The sequence below is a fragment of the Mixophyes fleayi genome, chromosome 1, assembly GCF_038048845.1.
Source record: "Mixophyes fleayi isolate aMixFle1 chromosome 1, aMixFle1.hap1, whole genome shotgun sequence".
Lineage (NCBI taxonomy): Eukaryota > Metazoa > Chordata > Amphibia > Anura > Limnodynastidae > Mixophyes > Mixophyes fleayi.
Window position 1 is genome coordinate 283141752 of NC_134402.1, and position 21213 is coordinate 283162964.

General features: G+C 39.8%; 1 protein-coding gene across 2 annotated transcripts in view; it reads left to right on the forward strand.

The window, feature by feature from the left end:
• The window catches only part of SMC5 (structural maintenance of chromosomes 5), a 95057-nt gene that overhangs the window by 66328 nt on the left and 7516 nt on the right, over positions 1–21213 (forward strand). For both annotated transcript variants that reach the window (XM_075210972.1, XM_075210973.1), the window contains 5 exons: positions 9031–9126; positions 9480–9584; positions 12855–12974; positions 17865–18044; positions 18130–18225. In XM_075210972.1, the coding sequence (XP_075067073.1) occupies positions 9031–9126; positions 9480–9584; positions 12855–12974; positions 17865–18044; positions 18130–18225 (597 nt within the window). The remainder of the gene's footprint in view (positions 1–9030; positions 9127–9479; positions 9585–12854; positions 12975–17864; positions 18045–18129; positions 18226–21213) is intronic.

The window sequence follows — 21213 nt, forward strand, 5'->3', positions numbered from 1 at the left end:
TCATATACTTTTTTCCTTTATTTTAGGATATAAAAATCCTTGGATTCAGAGGGACGTTATGTACTACTTGCCATGTTGCATCACATGCACCTAAACAGACACTGATTCTCCTCTTTTATTTTTTTAAAAGGCTGGATCTCTTAAACTGCTTTTTTACAAGTCTTTAATGGGGAAGGTGATCTTAAACTGGCCTTCAATCCTCTTTTGTACAGATTCCCAGTGAGAATTCATGGAAGCACAGTTGCTAAGTCCATGAAGACAGTGACTGTGCCACTACTTGTCAAAGTTTAGAGGGAGTATAACGGGAACCTGAGCGAGTACACATTTTTACTCCCACTCACACAAGTATCATTCCCATATTGAAGGACTGATACTTCTGTAGAATTAAACAGCTTAAGCTTCTCAACTCTATCTCACAAAGCTAAAGAGAGCGCTCAGCGGTCCAAATGTAAGTTTTGTAGATATGCCTATCTTAATAGGCTTTAGGCATTACAACTGCAAGCAAAAACTTCTGCTAACACCTGAAGGGCTGATTATGTAAAACCTGTACAGGATTAATTAGATTTGGTAAATGTTCTATGAGTCTTTACATGTGTGGACGGACTCTGTGCCTCAATAACTTCGTTTTTCTTTGAGCAGTGTAACCTCTCCAAATTAAGTCCTCATTCTCAGTATTAAATAAACACTGATAACAAAAAGGAGATTTGAGCTGAAGCTAAAAAGTAGACGGGAGGTAAAGCTTTTGACCATGATGGCATCACAAGTTTGTTTTATGAAATAATTATAGAGGAGCTGACATCTAAATTAAACTTACTTTCTAATCAAATTATGCAAGGTAAGATCCCTTCTTCCCAGAAATGAACTTTTATGGTTCGATCTCCTAACTTGACCTCAATATAAAAATCTATTCGAGAGCGGATCCATCCTGGCAGATCAGCTTAAATCAACTCTAGCTTAGAAAGATAGAGGTCATGTTTATCCTCGGCTAAAAAGTCTCAAATAACATCTGACACACATACATTTTGATTTCAAAAGCCAACATAGGTTGTAATAATTTGCATATTAGCACTAGACATGAAGGCATTTGATAACTTCAGTTCAGACATGTTTTTATTTATTCAATCCATGATGTTCTGGGCTCCTTTCATAGCTACCTTTTAAAGACATATTACAATTTCTGGAAAGCATCCCTCAAACTTCCAAGGTTTGCAAACATCTGTGTTTAGCAAAGAATAGAGCAGGACTCAAGATATTCACCTCTCCCAAGCCCTCTTTGTCCTGACAACTGAAGCATTGGCTTTGGCTATCTAAAATGATACACATTTGAGAGGTGACAGTAGGGTAGAGGGAAAAGGAAATCAGTTTTATCGCAAATGACCAGATTTTATTGTTTACTAACTATGTAGTCTTCCTTCCAAACGGTTATCTGTTTTAGGTTTGGAAAACTGTCCATATATTACAAGTCATATTTTTTTTGACTAAAGCATGCAAAAATGATCCCAAATTAGAGAATTCTACGCAGAATCTCCACTAGAGATGGGGATTATATCTATTATTTGTTCTCCGTGTAAACACTATTTTACCATAAAGAGGAGCTTCACCTTCAAGGTAGAGAAGACTGTTTGGTTAGCACGTCTGCCTCACAGCACTGGGGTCATGAGTTCAATTCCCGACCATGGCCTTATCTGTGTGGTGTTTGTATGTTCTCCCTGTGTTTGTGTGGGTTTCCTCCAGGTGTTTCAGGTTTCTTTTCACACTCCTAAAACATAATTAGTAGGTTAATTGGCTGCTATTAAATTTACTTTAATCTCTCTCAATCTGTGTGTGTATGTTAGAGAACTTAGACTGTAAACTCCAATGGGTCAGGGACTGACATGCGCGAGTTCTCGGTACAACGCTGCAGAATTAGTGGCGCTATATAAATAGCTGATGATGATTGCGGTGTCTCTTATCAAAAGACATAAATGCTGTAACACTTTGTATAAAGACATTTAGTAAGTTGGAGTGTAGCTAACGACACGTAAGCTCTTTCACAGAGCATTTCTGTTGCACCATCCGCTCCATAACATATATGGTACTGGCTCTCTACTACTTCTGTTGCTATAGTGAAGAGGGGACAAATTGACATGTAAGTGGGCTTGCTCTTAAGGCCTCAGCATTTTGGTTAGACATATCTAAGTTGCTATTAGAAAATCTCTGACTTCCAGTCCCTAAAGCACCAATCTTATTATTCTGTAACAAACCCTCTGGCCAATATGTATAACTTTGAAATTGCACATTGCCCAGTGGAGGGAACCTAATATACATGTTTTCAGAGACGAGAACTAAGTAAATTATATTATCTAATGAGCAGATGATCTCTATAGTTAATTATACCTTACCCTTGTTCAAGCACATCTGTTTCCCTGGCAAGAATATTGGATCAACATTGGCAAGGTGCATATTCCACAAAATAATATTTTACATCTATAATGCATTTTTGCTAGACTTGTCGTCATCATCATCATCATCAGCATTTATTTATATAGCGCCACTAATTCCTCAGCGCTGTACAGAGAACTCATTCACATCGGTCCCTGCCCCATTGTAGCTTACAGTCTAAATTCCTTAACAGACATACACACACAGACAGACAGACAGAGAGAGACTAGGGTCAATTTTGATAGCAGCCAATTAACCTACTAGTATGTTTTTGGATTGTGGGAGGAAACCGGAGCACCCGGAGGAAACCCACGCAAACACGGGGAGAACATACAAACTTCGCACTGATAAGGCCAGTGCTGTGAGGCAGAAGTACTAACCACTAGGCCACCGTGCTGCCCCGTCATCTTTTCTATAGCTCCATCATAAAAACACAAAACCTAACTTGTCCTTTCCTGCCCCATTCTTGTGTATTGTATGTTACATCTGAAAAAATGCTTAATAAAACAAGACCTTTGAAGCTCCCTTGACCTCTTTAGGGCAATATTTTAATGGCATCTGATACAGGTCAAAAAGCAAAGACTGTAGACTTTTGATTTGTTGGTCCTGCCCGTGTATAAATTACCAATCCACAAGCCTATGATTCATTGTCTGTCCGTTTTTAGTTAAAGGAGTTCCTCACCCATAACAGGCAAACTTGCTGCCTAGATGTGAAAAAGATGCACATATTTAAGTTTAGCATAAATCTTTAATTTAATTCAAGTATATGTTTCCACTCAAATAGTATATGTATTACATATATAGTATTAGTGTGAAAGTGATTTTAATTGTTCTTTAAATCTCCTTTACAGCATTTTATCAGAAACGTAACCTAAAAGCCAACAGCTTTTTGATTGTGGTTAAATGGTATGTCAAGCACTCATTGGACTACTGAATTGTCAGACCATGACACAGCATAATATAAATCACCATGACTGTACTCCGCACAGAGGCAGAGGGAAAGGATCCTGACATAGGCTGAACAAGATGTGCCAGCTCTTTTGGTAGTACACATTACAGGTTTAAAAAAATTGTTGACCGACTTTCTCAGTCTAACATGTCGACTGAGGAAAGTGAGGTCTACTGCAAGAGGCAATTAAACAGATTTGTGACCATTGATGATGCAGAACATGATGGCATCCTGTCACAAAGTGAAACACTCGGTCGATTGATCTCGGCAGTCAACACTAATGCCTGAGAGGTGCCATGTTTCCATTGTTAACTAATTATGTATTTCCTCCTTTGGCTCCCTTACCTCAGATGATAAGCGGATCCACCATTCTTGTTGCCATCGTCAAGATTTTCTGTGTATTTGTTTGCACAGACATAGTCAATCTTGCTGACATTCCGTGGTGCTTTACACTCCATCACAGTCCTTATTCCACCTTTGTTTCCTGCCACTGACTGGCTAATGGCATGGCTGTTGAGCCTGAAGTTTTGAGAGCTAATTCACACCACTGAAGGCTTAAGGCCATCTTCCATTCACATTTACCATCCTACCTTGAAAGCTTACCAGTAGTGTAAGAAGACATGCCATTCTTGCTTTTTTTACCCCCTGATGGGCTTCTTGGTTTTCTTTCATCTGGACTGGATCAGAAACTCAGCTTGAGCTCAATAAAGGGCCAGGTCCCTGCTTTTTGTTTTGTCCCAGTTCATGGGAGAGTTATGTTGCCACCAATATAACCTTCCCATAGGACTTTGGGACGTAGTTCTAGGTCTTCTCCAAGAATCTAATTTCTTAGGGAAGCTACTCTCCAGATAGCTGCATAGTCTTCTGTGCATATGTTGACAAAATTCCACAAGATAACTGTGGCTGCATCCATCAGGTACTTTGAGGCTTTAGGACACTTTAGTGCCTTCATCACTTCTGGAACTTCGTAAAGTAGTCCCCGCAGTGCTGTGTATCCTAAGGAAACAATAAAATGGATTTTTGTGAAACCCTCTTCTCACAGAAGCATTTTCTGATTATTTTTTTTTTTGTTGACAAGGCTTTTCCCACTTCTGACTCTAAACTGATTTAGTTGGTGAGGCAAAGCAGTGTGGCCTGTGGGGAAAGAATCTTAACTTTTTCTTAGTGTCCATCCTGCTGCTAGGAGGATTTTTCTTTCGCAAAATGAAATGTTTTTGCATTGATGTGGAAGGTACAACCATTCTTGATGTTTACTTGGAATATTTATCATACATTGATGACAGATATAGCTAGTAACTTCATAAATGTATTAGGCCATTCTTTAAATGACAGGAGCTCATCCTTGTATGCTTTTTGTTTTCCAGTTTTATTCTTAATGAGTGCAATAAAGTGTTCAGTGCTTTTCAAAATGAACTACAGGAAACAGACTACCCTGGAAAATATCACAGATGCTTTGCCAAAATAAAAAAAATCTAGAAACAACTGTGAGCACATTGCCACTCTATATCAAATGCATATGATCCTTTTTTGGTTTGGTTTGTAGTTACTCATGTTTTGATCAATATGTAAAAATATTAATTCTACAAAAAAAGCTGACACAACAGATGAAACGGCACATTATGAGCTTGTACCTTAATGCCAGAGCATGCTTTGTATGTAAGAAGTTTCAGGTTCACTCCTGACATCTCTAGTCTGTTTGACAAAGCTGGGTATACACCTATGCAATTATTGTGCAGATAACACGATTCACAACCATTTGGTCAGATAGGATCTTGAAAGCGTATACACTTTTGCAATGTTTTACCGTACCAAAACACATCACATATGTTGATTTGGATTTATAAACTTCCTAAAAATCACTATCAACGATGTAATGGTGGATTTTCAGCAGATTGTTATGACAGATGAAGATCACAGATCTGAAGGTAAATTGTGTAGGTGTGTACTCATGAATCGGCATTCTCATCAGGACTTTCAATCGTGTTGAAATCGTTAGAAACATTGCATCTGAAGTATGCTTGCATTAGTGTGTATCCAGCTTCTTGGCATACTAGTCAGTATACCCACCCACACAGGAGACCACAGGCAATTTTCACAACAATTAGGCAGACTAGGGGGTAAATGTATTAACCTCCGGTTTCTTCAACCCGAAACCGGAGGTTAATACATTTACCCCTAGGTGTTCTAAATTATGTCTTTGTAAATGCATATATCTATTTTGCACAGGAGCTGGGTGACTTCATGTTTGTTAGCATTATTTAATCATTATAAGCAGGGCTGCCAAGAGGAATTCAGGGCCGCAGCACAACAACATCATGGGGCCCCCCTTATAGTTGAGCATAGCAAAAGTGTGGGTGTGTTCATACACTTGGGGGAGTGGCTATGCATCATTGGGGCGTGGCTAGCAGGTGAAAAGCGCTAGGCCACCCTTCTACAGAAATAAAACTGCACTGTTGTGTACACCATTGGCACAAGGGTGCAGTGCACACTCGCCGGAGCGTGACATATGTCCCAGCACTCCTGACTTTCAGGACATATAGCACCATAGTGTAGTATATAAAGAATGTAGTGTGTACATAAAGAGTTCAGTCTTGGCCTACCCCTTACATTGGGCAGAACAGTCTCCAAATATTGGGATTGTCCCCCTAGAATCACAACATTTCGCAGACTATCCTGCTCTCTCTTACCTGTTCTTGTCACTTTCACCACCTTTTGGCTGCAGGTTTCTTTAGTTGCAGCTTGTCTGGATCCTGTAATGTTGGGGGCCCAATTTGGGGAAAAAAATGGGTGCATTTAGAAAACTCCAACTAGCCCTGGCGTTAAATCAATAGCACCCACGATTAATAATTAGGCCTACCTCCAGCCCCAACATTTAAAATAATAGGTTTATTTATTAAATGAGAATACTATTTCCCTCCCTCCAAACAGCCACAGCAATAAATTAATAGTATTTAAATTTCATAAATATACCTATTTCCCGCAACCATCACTGCTATTAAATAATTCATAGTCACATTTAATAGAGACCTCATTCTCCCCAAACACCCCCACATTCAGTAGCCCCCAAACCACCCCATCTTAATTTTATAGTCCCCACTATTAAATTGCCCCACCATCACCCCACAAACAAAATAGCACGCATTAATTAGCCACCACCTACCTCACACACACATTGCCACAAGCCCCCTGTGCCATCATACACACTACATTGCAACAAAACCCCTGTGCCATCACACACACATTACTGCGCTCTTTCATCAGCACCACGCTGTGCCTCCTTATGATCACACTGTGCCCCTTCATCACGACCACACTGCGCCTCCTTATGATCACACTGCTCCCTCCATGCTGCTTTTCCCCCCTTCATCACACTATGCCCCCCATTCTTCTTCATCACACTGTGCCCCCCCCCCCTTCAGTGCCTTTCTGCTTTCCTCAGTTCCTTTACTTACCTTTTGTATTGGCTTCTTTCATCTCTTTTCTTTTCTTCTCTTCTGTCTTCTTGCTGGGTCCTCTCTGCGCCGCTACTCACTGAATGTCGGGCGTGACGTGATGACGTCATGCCTGACATTCAGTGCGAACAGAGCAGGGAAGAGGGACGCCGGCACTGCGATCATGTGAGTATTTTTTTGTTTTGTTAAGTACCCTGCTCCCCCCACCAACAAAGGATGCGATACCACCCCCCCTAAAAAAAAAAGATAAGAAGATAGAAATTCTAGGTTTAAAAAAAAAAAGGTCGGCGGTGAGGGCCCAGGCCCTCTGGCATGACCGGGCCCGGGTAATTAGTATCCACCTACCCCCCCTTCTTGACGGCCCTGGTTTTAAGTAATAGTATATTAAAATTGAGTTGAAGTGGGTAAAATAAAATGTAGAATAGGAACTAGCCTTATAAATAGAGCACACATTTAATGATTGTCTGTTTTTAAAGAAAAAATTGTTTATAAATATTTTATTTGTTTAAATATTCATGTAGTTTTCTTTCCTTGTTTTCCAGAAGCCCACCATTGGGATTTTAAAACTAAGTTGCAGTCAGTCCTTACACCGATATATATGGCTGTGGTTAAAAGTAACTTAATATTGCATTAAGCTGTAAAACCAACACAAATATGGCACTAGTGTATAAATAAAATAAACGTAAAAAGAAAGCCGAAAAATAGAGTTTGCTGGTCATTTTAGCGTTGCTTGCTAGAAAAAGCATTAATGAGAAGTGACATAGAATTAACTTATATTTAAGATCCAGATTGTTAGAAAAAGTGTGTTTAGTATTCAAACCTCGAATCATTAAATCTTTAGGGGCATATTCAATTGTCCGCAGGATTGCTGAAAATCCCACGGACCGCGCAGGATTACCGTAATAACGGTAATCCTGCGCGGAAAAAACGTTAATACGGTAATTTACACGCTGGATTGCAGCTCGGGAGCTGCAAGCTGAAATCCAGCGAGAGATTACCGTATTAACGGTAATAGTTTTTCTGCGCTCGACCCCGCGGACAATTGAATACCCCCCTTAAACTCTAAAGATGTTAGTTACTGTATAAATACTACAATACATCATGCATCGATTGCCAATACCAAGTTCCTGTGTGATACTAGCTTAAGGTCAGCTTGTCACTAACTTTTTCCACAGTTTTTGTGCCACTGCTGTTCTGTATGCATCTAACGAAATGTATTCCTTGTCTACATATATTATTGTTTTAAACTCATTAGGTTTATTTTTCTTCATATAGATGTATGATCAAGTTGTTTAAAAATGCATTGGAAACTGGCAACAATTAACTATTCAATGTTTATAACTGTTTGTCCTTACAGTGTTTTTTTTTTATCTTATGAAACCATAAAAATGTGTATCCTCACTCCAGTATGAGAAAGTACATTTCCTTTATCTGTTGTTATGAGCTGTGAAAGATCATTCCCCAGTGATATTCTGGACTAATGACCCCTTGACTTATCCCTTGTTTCATATTACGTAGAACATTGCTCATTGTTTCTAATTCATTGTTGGTGCTGGTATTGTATGCGCCACAATAAACCATATTAATATGTATATCCGCTTTTGGAATTTCTTTGAAATATTAATATGATTCAGAATGTTTTCTTTTCTTTGTGATAAGCTTCTGTTGCAGTATAGAGAAAACCTTGAAATAAACACAAATGTCACATGTATATATGATGCTTATTTTAATAGTATCTGCCATTTTGCAAGAATGAACCTAGTGAGGGAAAGTTACACATTTGTATCTATCCCTGTATGTATTGTACATATAATAAAACACAGTTCTGTTTTGTTATGGGGTTTTTTTTGGGGGGGGGGGGGGGGAGTTGCATTTTAAATTCTAAATCGTATTTTATTGTTATTTCAGCAGAAATAGTCCTGAAAGTGAGAAGTTGATTGTGTAGAAGCCTGGGTCGTTTCACTTCTGTGATTTCTAATGTCCACTTCAATAAACCACTTATATGCCTTTTAAAGATCGTTGTATTTTTCTCTCAATCAAAACTGGCAGCATGCTTATGAATGTACTCATTTCTTCAGTTTGTGTGGGACATGGTGCCACATTGTTCTCTATGCACATGATGTTATGACTGCTAGGCTTGCAAATGTAATGGATGTTTTATACTAATAGTAAGGTAATTTTCTCCATTTTCTTTTTTTTTTTTTTCAGGCTTTCCAGTCACTTCCGAGTACCCTGGATGAAATAGATGCTGTGCTAAATGAAGAACGGTCCAGAGCCTCTTGCTTCACAGGCGTCAATTCTTCTGTATGTTGTCTAGTTTTTCTGATCGTACTTACCCTCCCACGCTGTATTAAAGCTCAGTAATAATAAGCTAGGCAGCAGGAACAATATGTTTGAAATGCCAGAATTTGAATCTATTAGAATTTTAAGTAGAGTCTTTAAGAAAGAACAGAACATACTGTTCCCTTGTACCACAAATTTCTGTGCTTAACCTGGCAACTGTCATATGTTTGTGTTGCCATGTGTCATTTTATCTAGCATTTGCTTCTAATACGCAAACCCCTAAAAATAATATAAGCAATGTATTTGTTAATGTATCTAAATGTCTGTTAGTAGGTGTTCTTGTCTGAATTTTTCCCTGTGCTGCTTTGCTTAAGGTTGTAGAAGACTATGCCAAACGAACACGAGAAATAGAAGACATGACAGTGGAAGTTGACAGAAAGAAAAATGAGTTGACTACATATAGACAAAACATAACAAAGGTAAGATAAAATGAGCCGCTATGTTCATCTAGAATTCTAATTGGAGAAATGCAGATTAATTGGCAGTATTACCAGGGTATAGTTGAAGTTCCTTACAATAGTTTGTGTAATTGCCTCTCAATTAGAACAAAGACATATTTATATAGATAAATATGAATGGGTTCTTTTGTATATAGTTACATTGCATGTTGACTGAAAGCATAAATTCAAAGTAATATCTTAACCATTTGATACTGTAAGGATTTCCTTTCATTGGGACAACTGTTGTACTTTGATGAAACCAAAATAGTGAAAGACAGCACTCGGAAAATTGTAAAGTTTTAGACAATACTGCAGCAGCTTCTATCTCCATATTATTATTCCAGTTTATTGTGATCACCATATATTTAGAGTTTGTCACACCTTAAAATTGTGGAAGTTCAAAATACTAGCTGTTGGGTGGCAGATGATTCTACCAGACTTTCTCACCGACCATCAGTTGTGCTTCGTGAAGGGACGCCATTTGGTCAAGGGGATCCATTCATCTCACAATGTGGACACCCCTAATAGGCTGTTAAGTTTAGATACTAAAAAGACCTTTGACACAATGATCTGGCCTCACCTTTGTGATTTTTAATTGCGATTTTTGATCTTACCTTTGTTCAAATGAGAATATTTTTATACTAATTCCACAACTGCAATTCTGCTAAAGATCACTAAAAGTGTGGGAATTAATATGGAATGAGGAACCCTGCAGGACTGCCCTCTTTCGCCATTATTATTTTTTTTCTACTCTTGCATTAGACCTGCTTTCATGCCTTTTGCAGGATTGACCTGAATTTCTGGGTATAAATGTTGGTAAAAAAACAAATATAAATTACAGCATTTGCCGATAACTTACTGCTTTACATCACTAACCCGCAACACACACTCTGTACAATCCTGGAGAGCATTAAGGAATTTGGCCTGGTATCCTGTTTTACGGTGAACATGGACAAATCCACAGCCCTATATCTCAAAGCCGTCGTGAGTCGTCCTTCCTGGGGAATGTCTACTGCGGGGGTTAGCAACCTTTTTCTATCAGTGTGCTGGCCAAAATCTAGTCAAGCCCAGTTGTGTGTTATATATTTATATATTGTCTTATTTTATGATGCTAATATCATAATAGTAATGGGATCAACAAATAAACGTTAGACACAGTAGTGCCCCAGTTCAAATTATGGCAAAGTAGATGCCCAAATTAATATAATGTCACATAATTCTGCCCCCAGTAAATAGTATGTCACATAGTTGTGCCCCAATAAATAGTATGCCACATAGTTGTGCCCCCAGTACACTGAATGCCACATAGTTGTGCCCCCAGTACACTGAATGCCACATAGTTGTGCCCCCATTACACTGAATGCCACATAGTTGTGCCCCCATTACATTGAATGCCACATAGTTGTGCCCCCAATAGATAGTATGCCACTTACACGGGCTCTATTTTGGCCATCCTTTGTTGCTTTACTGATGCAGCTGCTGAGCGCCAGCGTGCCAGACAAAGATGTCTGCGTGCCATGTCTGGCACGCGTGCCGGGGGTTGCCGACCCCTGGTCTACTGGGTTATACTGGGCCAGCCATCAAATCTCTTATTTGGGAATTCATCACACCTATATCACATCAATTTTTCTAGGGCAATTAGAGGTTTGGAAAACGAGTTAGGGGGCTTGAGCCATCTACTTCTGTCTTTGGAAGGGCTAACTTAATAAAATGGGTCTTCTTTCCTCGCCTTTTTTATCTTATCCAATGTCTGCAACTTTTACTGATTTAAATGAGACTTGACACATTTGGACTTTCTTTTTAAAAAGTTTATTTGAAAGGGACAAGACCAAGAATCAGCTTGGGGAAATTGCAAAAGCACAGGAATAATGGAGGTATTGATTTCTCCAATGTTGTTTCATATAATTACACGGCTGTTCTCCGCTATTTACGGGACTGGTTGAGTGACCAAGTGTATATGCCAACACCCTCCTTGAACGTCAATTTACACCCAATGTTGACTTAAAAACACTCTTACACTTGCGTGATCAGGAAATTACACACAAAAATCAAAGATAACCCACTCCTGTAGACCACTTGGAAATTATGGCATATCATCCGATACAAACATAACTTAAATGCATATAAATCTGTTCATCTCCCTTTTGATTCAGAATACTGATTTTCACAGAAGTACAGCAGCCTACCCATTTGCAATTTGGCAAACTGGAGGTGTAACCACTATATCTCATTTAATTAATAGTCATGAATGGAGACTTTTGACATTATCTGAGGCTTCCAAGAAATATGAGATGGTATAGGCCTATCCGATGATATTTCTGCAAGCGCAACACTCTATTAGTGGGGTCCTCCAGGCTTTTTTTGACTCTAATTGGAGTAACCCTTTAGACCTAGTGATGTTCTCCCTACTCCCTGAAAGACAAGCTATCACCATTCATTATGGTATGTTGAGAGATGTAATTGATTATTCTGCTCTTCAAACCGGTATCTCTCAAAGGTTGACTTATTTTCCTGATCTCTCGGCCAAGGTTTTTTTACGGACCTTAGTTAACTCATAAAATTTAATACAGAGAAAAATCCCCCAGGACACTGCTATATCCTGAAAAAGCGCCGTGGAGTGGCAGGTGGCTTTAGCATACATTTGCAAATGTGTGCAACTGAGACTCTTGCATTTTTACTTACAGTAGAAATGGCAGGTCCTTTGCTGACTATAGCAGTGTGCTTGGGGATTTTTCTCTGTGTTTGTTGCTTTTAGGATAACCCCACCCTTTCAAGCACCTGTTATGAGTCTATAAATTGATTTGAGCAACTTCCACTTAATATTGTTCATGAAAATTAAATTAATATCTGCTAATATACTGAGCTGTTTCTTAACATCTTCCACAGCACCTACTTGAACGCTCAGAGATGCTTTCGGATGGGCCTTCTGCCTTCGCTGTCAGACTGCTAATGCAGATAAGATAGATAAAGAAGAAATATAAACTGTATAAATTAAAAAGTATGAAAAGATGATAAAAATAAAATGGATTTTAAAAGTTTATGCACTTTACATACGTTTTAAAACGGATTAAAAAACGCATGTGTGTACATAAAGTTAGTGAGATAACAAATTGAACCCTTTAAATGAAGCTTAAAGAGCATACAGACATTGTCAAGTGAATACAAAAGTTATTCATCTTATGTTCAAGTAATGCTCTTTTCCATAATGATATTTTATTCTTGTTATTAATTGGCTTCAATTTTGTGCAGGTGAAGGAAGATTGGCTCACGCCTTTAAAGCATTTGGTAGAAAAAATCAATGAGCAGTTCAGCAGCTTCTTCAGTTCCATGCAGTGTGTAGGTGAGGTCGACCTTCATACTGAAAATGAGGTAAGCTACTGGCTAGGAAAAACTTTGTTTTTGGGCAATATTTAACACCATATTATTTTCATTATTATTATCCATTTATTGATAAAGCATCACAAGGGGTCCCTAGCACCGTACAGAGAATATACAGTAAGACATAACTTGAAAGAACCGGGCAAAACAGTACAATGACAATAAAGGCACATAACTACAATATGGACAAAACAAAGTAACTGGGGGGGGGGGGGTGTATCTCTCCCAAAAGTGTAAGGCATGGAAATAAAGCGAGCAAAACAGCACTAGCTAAGATTGTACTTGGTATAGAGGGTGCAGGAACCAGGATCAGAGTGCTTAATTGGGAAGGGGAGGGAAGCAATAGGCATGCTGGTGGTAGCGAAAGTGGAGGAAGGACGACACAAGGAAAGAGGGCCCTGCTCACGAGGGAGGGGCAAATGAACGGGGGTGAGACCAGGGGAGCTGGGGTGAGCTGATAGGCTTTGAGGAAGAAGTGGGTTTTAAGAGCCTGCTTGATGTTTTGTGGGTAGGTAGAGAGTCTGATTGGAAGAGTGAGTAAATTCCAAAGGAGGGGAGACGTACAGGAGAAGTCTTGGAGACATGAGAGTGAGGAGGTAAGGAGTGAGTGGAGACGTAGGGGAGAGAGGTTTGGGTTAGAGCATTAAATGTGAAGGTAAGAAGTTTGAACTGGACTCTAGTGGAGAGGGAGCCAGTGAAGAGACTGCCAGGGGACTCAGATGTGGAATGGCGGGAAATAAAAATTGGACAGCAGCGGTGTTGTGGAGGGATTGAAGTAGGGAGACGCTGGAGAAGGGGAGACCAATGAGAAGGAGGTTGCAATAGTCCAGACGAGAGATAAGCGAGTGGATAAGGGTCTAACTTGCCTCTAGTGTAAGACAGATTGGGAGATGGATTGTGTTGACTGAGAGAGAGGGAAGAGTCAAGGATAACTCCTAGGCAGTGAACAGGGTGGACAGAGAATAGGGCAATATTGTCAACAGAGAGAGAGATCAGTGGAGGTGAGCTGACATGGGGGAGAGGAAGGGTAGGAACACGATCAGTTCAGTTTTAGAAGTGTTAAAGAAAAGGAGGGGACCAAGAACAGATCCTGAGGAGATGCCAACAAGTAACATAAGTGGGATGGAGAAAAGGTTTGGTAGAGACGGAGAATGAGCGATCAGAAGGGTATGAGGTCAGCCAGGAGAGAACCGTGTTACACAGGCCAAAGAAGTGTAATAGATTGTAAGCTTACGAGCAGAACCCTCTGTCTGTCTGTATTACCCAGTATTGTTTTATTACTATGTCTGTTCCCAATTGTAAAGTGCTACAGAATATGCTGGCGCAATATAAATAAATGTTGATGATGAGTGTAGGATTTGCAGGAGAAGAATGTGGTCCACTGTGTCAAAAGTGGCGGAGAGATCCAAGAGCATGAGTAGATGCTCTTGGATTTGGCAGCGAGAAGGCCATTCGTGAGCTTGGTGAGGGCAGTTTCAGTGAAGTGGAAGGAAACAAAACCTGATTGAAGAGGAGTTAGGAGGGAATGGTAAGAAAGGAAGTTGGCAAGGCAGTTGTAGAAAATCTGCTCAAGGAGCTTTGAGGCAAACGGCAGAGAGAGATGGGGCGGAAGTTGAATAGAGAGTGCAGGTCATTTAGAGTGTAAGCTCTGATTGGGCAGGGAGTAATGTGAATGACTACATATCATTTGTACAGCACTGTGTAATATGATTGGTGAGAGATGTGGAGGGGGGCACAGAGAATGATATGGAGAGGGGCACAGTGTGATGGAGGAGGGTGCAGTGTTATTTTGGAGGGGCAAAAGTGTGAATTATCTAGTAATGGAATAACTGGAGCAGGAACAGTGATAGATGGGAGGAAGTGAGGAGCAAGAGAAGCAGGATGTGAGGCACAGGGGAGAACAGGGAGAGAGAGAGGGGGATACCTGCAATGAAGATAGGGGCACGTAGGAACAGAGAAAAGAAACAGATAAGGGAAAGGTAAATGGTAACATGGAAGATATAAGGGAGATATTTTGGAAAGTTTTAATAATATGGAGATACGAGGGAAAATGTAAGTACACAAAGGATACAGGAGGGAGAGGTGGTGGGACACAGAGGAAAGGTAATTGGACACAAGAGAGGTGGGGGACACAAGGTGAATAGCTTTACATCAGGGGTGTCCAACCTTTTAGCTTCCCTGGGCCACATTAGAAGACGACGAGTTGGTTTGGGCCGCACATAAAATACACTAACACGAACGATAGCTGATCATCCAAAAAACCATAGAAAACATAGTTAACATATTAAACTTACTTGGAAATAAAGTTAGTAAGAGTTAGGAAACCTGTTGCAGAATCATGATTAAAGCAGTAGTCCCATTACCAGCTACAATTTAACTTACCTGCATCTGCCCCTTAGTGGGGTTCGGGGAATTAAATGCCAAAAACTTTTTTTCCCTCTCTTTCTGCACCCATGAATCATTTTTTTTATTGGCCAGTTTGAAATGGTCACCGATATAGGTAGCATCAGGAGGACTAATAGATATATACAGAGATTTAAAGATAGGGTGGCGGGAAAAATGGCTCATGGAGCAGCCTCCGATGAGGGTAACAGTGGGTGATATTTTCACCCTACTCAGCACTGCACATTTAAAATGGTTTCAAATATTAAAAATACAATCATCTCTTAATATTTATATTGGATACATACAGAGAACACAGCTAGTTCATAATTGCATGGTGCAGAAAGTCCAAATTCAGAGTAACAACAATAAGATACTGGATAATCTTTCACTGCTGCTGATAGTTCGCGCGGGTGACTCCTCTGTGCTGCGCTACGCAATGGATATCGGGTGTGATGACGTCACCCCCGACATTCATTGCGAGCGCTGCACGGAGGAGGAGACCAGGGAGGGAGCCGGAGCGCCAGCTGACGTGACCGCAAGGTAAGTATATTTTCTTTTCTTTTTTTTTTTTTTTTTCAGGATTTTTTTTTTCATTAACAGTGCTGCCCCCTTGCCACAACCAAAACTCCTGCTGGGCCACATTTACAGTCGTGCTGGGCCGAACCCTGCTTTACATAATTTAATATGTTTTATATTCTACTATATAGTGTTAAAATTAATCTAAAATTAGTTTCATTTTATCAAAATCTCTAAAACGTTGGGGGGGGGAGGGTGGTGGGCTAGGCTGCACCCAGGCCCCTGGTCGTTCATTTTAAAGTTCCATACCAGCACTTCTAAATTTCCACTTTGACCACTGGTTCAAAGTTTAATCTGCTTTCTGAAATTTGTTTGCTGGGTATATGCAAAACATTAGTATAGGGATACACTTACAGAATGTTGTGGACTTGGGATATCATTAGAAATCTGTGTGTTGCAAAACATGAAAGGCATCATTACAAAGGAAGTTTTGCTATTTGGATTATTTGTGTCTTCTCTACAAGTTTTTGCTGAATATTTTTAATTCCTATATTGGATTAGTGATTAGTGTTTCCTGTACAACTATGTTATGTATTGCAGGATTGTACAAGTGGCAAATCATAGGCTACTTGGAGTTGTCCAAGGCATTCGGTAGTCACTGCATTCCTTTAAGACAGAAGTAATTGTTCTGACCTTGTATTTTAACAGGTCGATCCTATTAAAGGATCAGCATTGATTTAGCTGATATAGTCTTTGGTGAGTTACTTAGTCAAAAATTACATTAATTTCTAGTGTTCTAAACTATGCAGGTTTCAGCTTTGAGTGAAATTGGTTACACGTCTGCTACTTTTAATTAAGACTGCCAATAAGCACTAAAACTATTTGTTTTTCAAGCCTACCAGATTAAATAATGATTTATGGTAAAAGAACAGTAGCATCAGTCAGGCACAAATTTTGTGATTTGAAAACGTTGATCTAAATAGGATACATGCAGTGTTTTAACAGAGGAATCACTTTGGTATGATAAGATAAAGCATTCCTCAATCACCCATCTTGCCCTAAGAAAGGAATAGGTTATATGCAGCTGCGGCAACGTTAGTGATGTGCATTCCCACATGGATAGGAGCGCATAGAAAGCTGGTTTACAAAGGACGTCAGAATATACTAATAAAGTGTACAAAAAGCAGATCTTTCAATATTTAGATGTGTAGAGGAACTGGACTTGAAAACTGCTTGAGTTACAAGCTCAGAGTTAAATTAAAAAAAAAATATTTGTAACGTTACAGATCAATCTGGCCACCCCAAAAATAGAGCAGTTAGAAAAAATGTTTGCATAACTTGACCAGTTTGGTAAGCGCTTCTGAAAAATGTTTTTTATGGATTTGTCCTTGTTTAGTACACCAATTAAAGAACAATCTGGCATATGCCAATTAACAGCTATATGGAATCAAATACTGAGTAGTTATGATTTAACTGATGTACCCTATGACTTGTGCCTGTTACAGCACTTTGCTATGTGTATAAAACCTTACACCACAGTTAACTAGCCTTCGTGTCATTGCAGTTGGCAACTCTTGTTTTTGCAGATAAAGCTTTCCTCCGGTGCTGAATTTAGTTCACTTAAGATTACAAAGTGTCTGTGTGTAGTTGTCTACTGGGCCTCACTAGCCTATGCAAGTTGTCATACAGTTATGTCCTCACAAAGATCAAGAGGGAAATTAGTCATGATCATTGTTAGCTAGATGTTGTTTTTGATCTGATACCTCTTCCAAATCTTCTTCTGGTAGAATGTTTTTGGGAACATGTTGAGTTGCTGTTTTGGTATCGGATCAAAACCTTTCCATGTATGCTTAATCATGTTTATGATATTCCATTTTTCCATATGTTTCTTAATTCTACAAATGTGAAAGAAGACACTGATTAATTTACTAAAATGACATGTTTTGCTAATTCGGGTTTCTCTTTGTATTTTCATTATAGGAGGATTATGATAAGTATGGAATAAGGATCCGTGTAAAGTTTAGAAGTAGCACACAGCTTCATGAGCTGACCCCACATCATCAGAGTGGGGGGGAGAGGAGTGTGTCCACAATGCTCTTTCTAATGGCTCTTCAAGAACTCAACAGGTGCCCTTTCCGAGTAGTGGATGAAATAAATCAGGTAATTAAATAATTAGTAAGTATATAAAGATCTAAATGTCTTATGTTCGCTACTTTACTAATAATCTATTTAATTGTACTTTAAGGGCATGGATCCAGTGAATGAAAGGAGAGTATTTGAAATGGTAGTGAAGACAGCTTGCAAAGAAAACACTTCTCAGTATTTCTTTATTACACCAAAGGTAATCAGCCCATGGCATTTTTTATAGTTACGTTAAACTCTTAGTAGGGAAAATGGAATTTGGTGAATATCTTAGAACTAGAAGGACACAAACTACATCCAGTTTGGTGTACTATCAAAGACATTAAATGGTATCAAATGAAGACCCCAAAATGTGTACAATTTGACAAAAGACCAAAACTCCACGACGCAAATTTGCTGTGCTAAAAAAAAAAGGCAGATTCTGAAATGTCTTGGAGGCGCCAATAAGATCACTAAATGCATCCTCAACCCCAATCAGAGGCTACTTGTGCGTATGAAATAAACCTGCCCAATTGTATCCTTGACACAAGTAAGCTATTCTGTCTATGATATAGTGTCACGAACAGCACTCACCTGAGTCTGCGTGACGCTTACGTGACACAGGGTCAACCACAAAGACAACCACCTGGTCTGTCTAAAATGATTAAATCCTTCCCTATCTATGCCACACACTAGCTTTGCGATACTAATTACCACCACCAAGGTTGTTTCGGATAAGAGCTGACACTCTTATTTAGGAAGCCTTCGGTTCTCCCTAGCATTAATCCAACACAATTTACTTTAATCAGAGTTCACTTAAACCACAAGGTTTGCACAGTTTCAATTAGGTAGCGTCTGGACCAAACTGTCGCGTGAATTCATAAGAACACAGAGACTAGAACTTATTAAGTGTAATTTAATATGGAAAATACATCCACAATGCTTAAGATAAAAAGATAATAAAATGACATACAAATAGAGTGCAATTGTTTCTTATAAAATAAAAAGGATAAAACACAGAATTGATACCTCACTTAGAATCAAGTTTGTGGTGCCGGGAGGAGCAGGAAAAAATGGAACCTCTTCAATTAAACTCCCTCAGAAGAAGAACCCAGGGTTACATTTTCAATACAGTTTTAAAGTCAAGCTACAGGGCCCCCCAGCCCCCCTTCCCTGTGAGGTCAGAACCAACAGGAGGGGAGAATGCAAATTAGGGTCTTATGACTTTGCTGTTTGAATACCTCTAAGTCAAGTTTTCTTTACACCGTCCTAACTTTTCAACAGTATGGTTTACGAACATGATTTTACCTTCACACAACAGGTCCTAAGTTTCCCTTCATCTGCATACCACACATGCCTCTGGTATGTATGATATTGGAGAAAATGATATGATCTTTTCCTGTCCCCTTATTCAGCTTGAATCTGTCATTAACATACAACCCAGTCTCTGCAGTCGGCCTGTCTGGGGCCTCCCAAACATGTGTGAGATTTCATTGTCTTGCAAGAGATCTCCTCAAAGGCATTCACATTTGCCATCCTGCCATAAATGGTACAAGGTGCTATACTTATCGACCAACCCCCCTGTGTGGTTTAACATCCACAAAACCCATTGATCTAACAGCTTCTAAGAGAACCAGGTCACACTATTTCTAGGAAGTAATACACAAACATATATTTGCAGATTTATGCCTAAACATTAGCTTGCACATGACACCTTTATCCGAATTGACCATCAGGTTAATTTAGGTATTCATGCAAAGATTTATTTGGGTCCTGACATCCAATATTCTATTTCAGCATATCAGATCAATGCTTTATCCTGACATCTCCCCCCTTCAAGAGATGGCATGGGCATTGACTGACAGGTCAGTGCCCAAGATCATCTCATCTAATTTCCCCCTGGGTCCACTGTAATAGCTGCTAGCTGGCTCTCACTGTCATTATGAGCCTTCAACCGATTATCATGAAAATTTCTCTCTATCATCCTGGCAGGGGAATCATACCACTGCTTCTGGCTGGTCTGGGCCTGCATCACATTCTCATGTACCAACCCTGTTACAGTGTGCACTTTGTCTCTAATCCTCATGTCTTCTAAGTGAAAGCCTGAGGGAAAAATGGCCAGGAATTCCTGATACTGTACTTCTAAGTGGGAACCCCTTAAGGCTGGCACAGCAGAATACCTACTTCCACTCTGCCCTGCTCCCCAGTTACAACCTTCCCTGTCAGTGGGACACCCTATGCACTTCTTATCTTGGGGCCTACATAACAGTACACTCCCCTCCCCCTTGGACTCATCTATCTGGGGATGTAGAGTAGCCGGGAGTATGGGCCCCTCATCTATCTCCTCTAAGCCGTTAGACGGCTGGCTAAGTGAGTGTGGGCTAGCAACTGACCCCCCTGTCTCTATGGAAAACTCAGACGAATGGTCAGAACTCAGATGTAGATCTGAGTGGTGAACATTCGAACTACAGGTCCCAGCAACAAAGTAAGAATTGCTGTCACTCGCTACTTCCCGTTGGTCAGGACTATGTGTCTCCCCCACATGCTCAATCGCTCTGTATGCAGCTGGTTCAGGCACAGAATATACATCTTCACTCTGCCCTCCCTCCCAGTTACCTGGTACAGCATCTTCCGAGCACATTACCTGGGTAGAAACATTGTCTTTCTCTAGCACAACAGAATTAATCACATTGTCATCGGTCCCATTTCTAGGAAGCATATTATCTACACCAGTATTAATGCCAACATCTGCAATAACAATGTCCGCTGTCCCTATCCCATGACAAGATGTCAGTGTAAAAACAGGTTTGGATTCTAACACAATACTGTTATTGACATTATCCTCATTATAGGCAGTAGGTCCAATAAGACATTCTCTTTCCTTATCACATCCTGGCACCTCGGGTTCTTCCCGTGAATCATCATAATTGCCAGAGTTAACACTGGCACGTATCAGCTTCTCATCATCACATTTCACTCGCACAGCACCAGATGCAAAATGATTACAGAACAGTTCAGGTTCTTTACACAAAGTCACATCATTGGCAGGTTCAGCATTATCCCATACTACCTGGGCTGAGTCACATGGTGTAACAGAATTAGAGATAGTAGGAACAACATTTGCGGGAACATACTGAGAATTTAACCATCCAAGATCAGTAACTACTAAAACATTTGTGGGAATATCTTCAGGCACTTCCATTTTTCC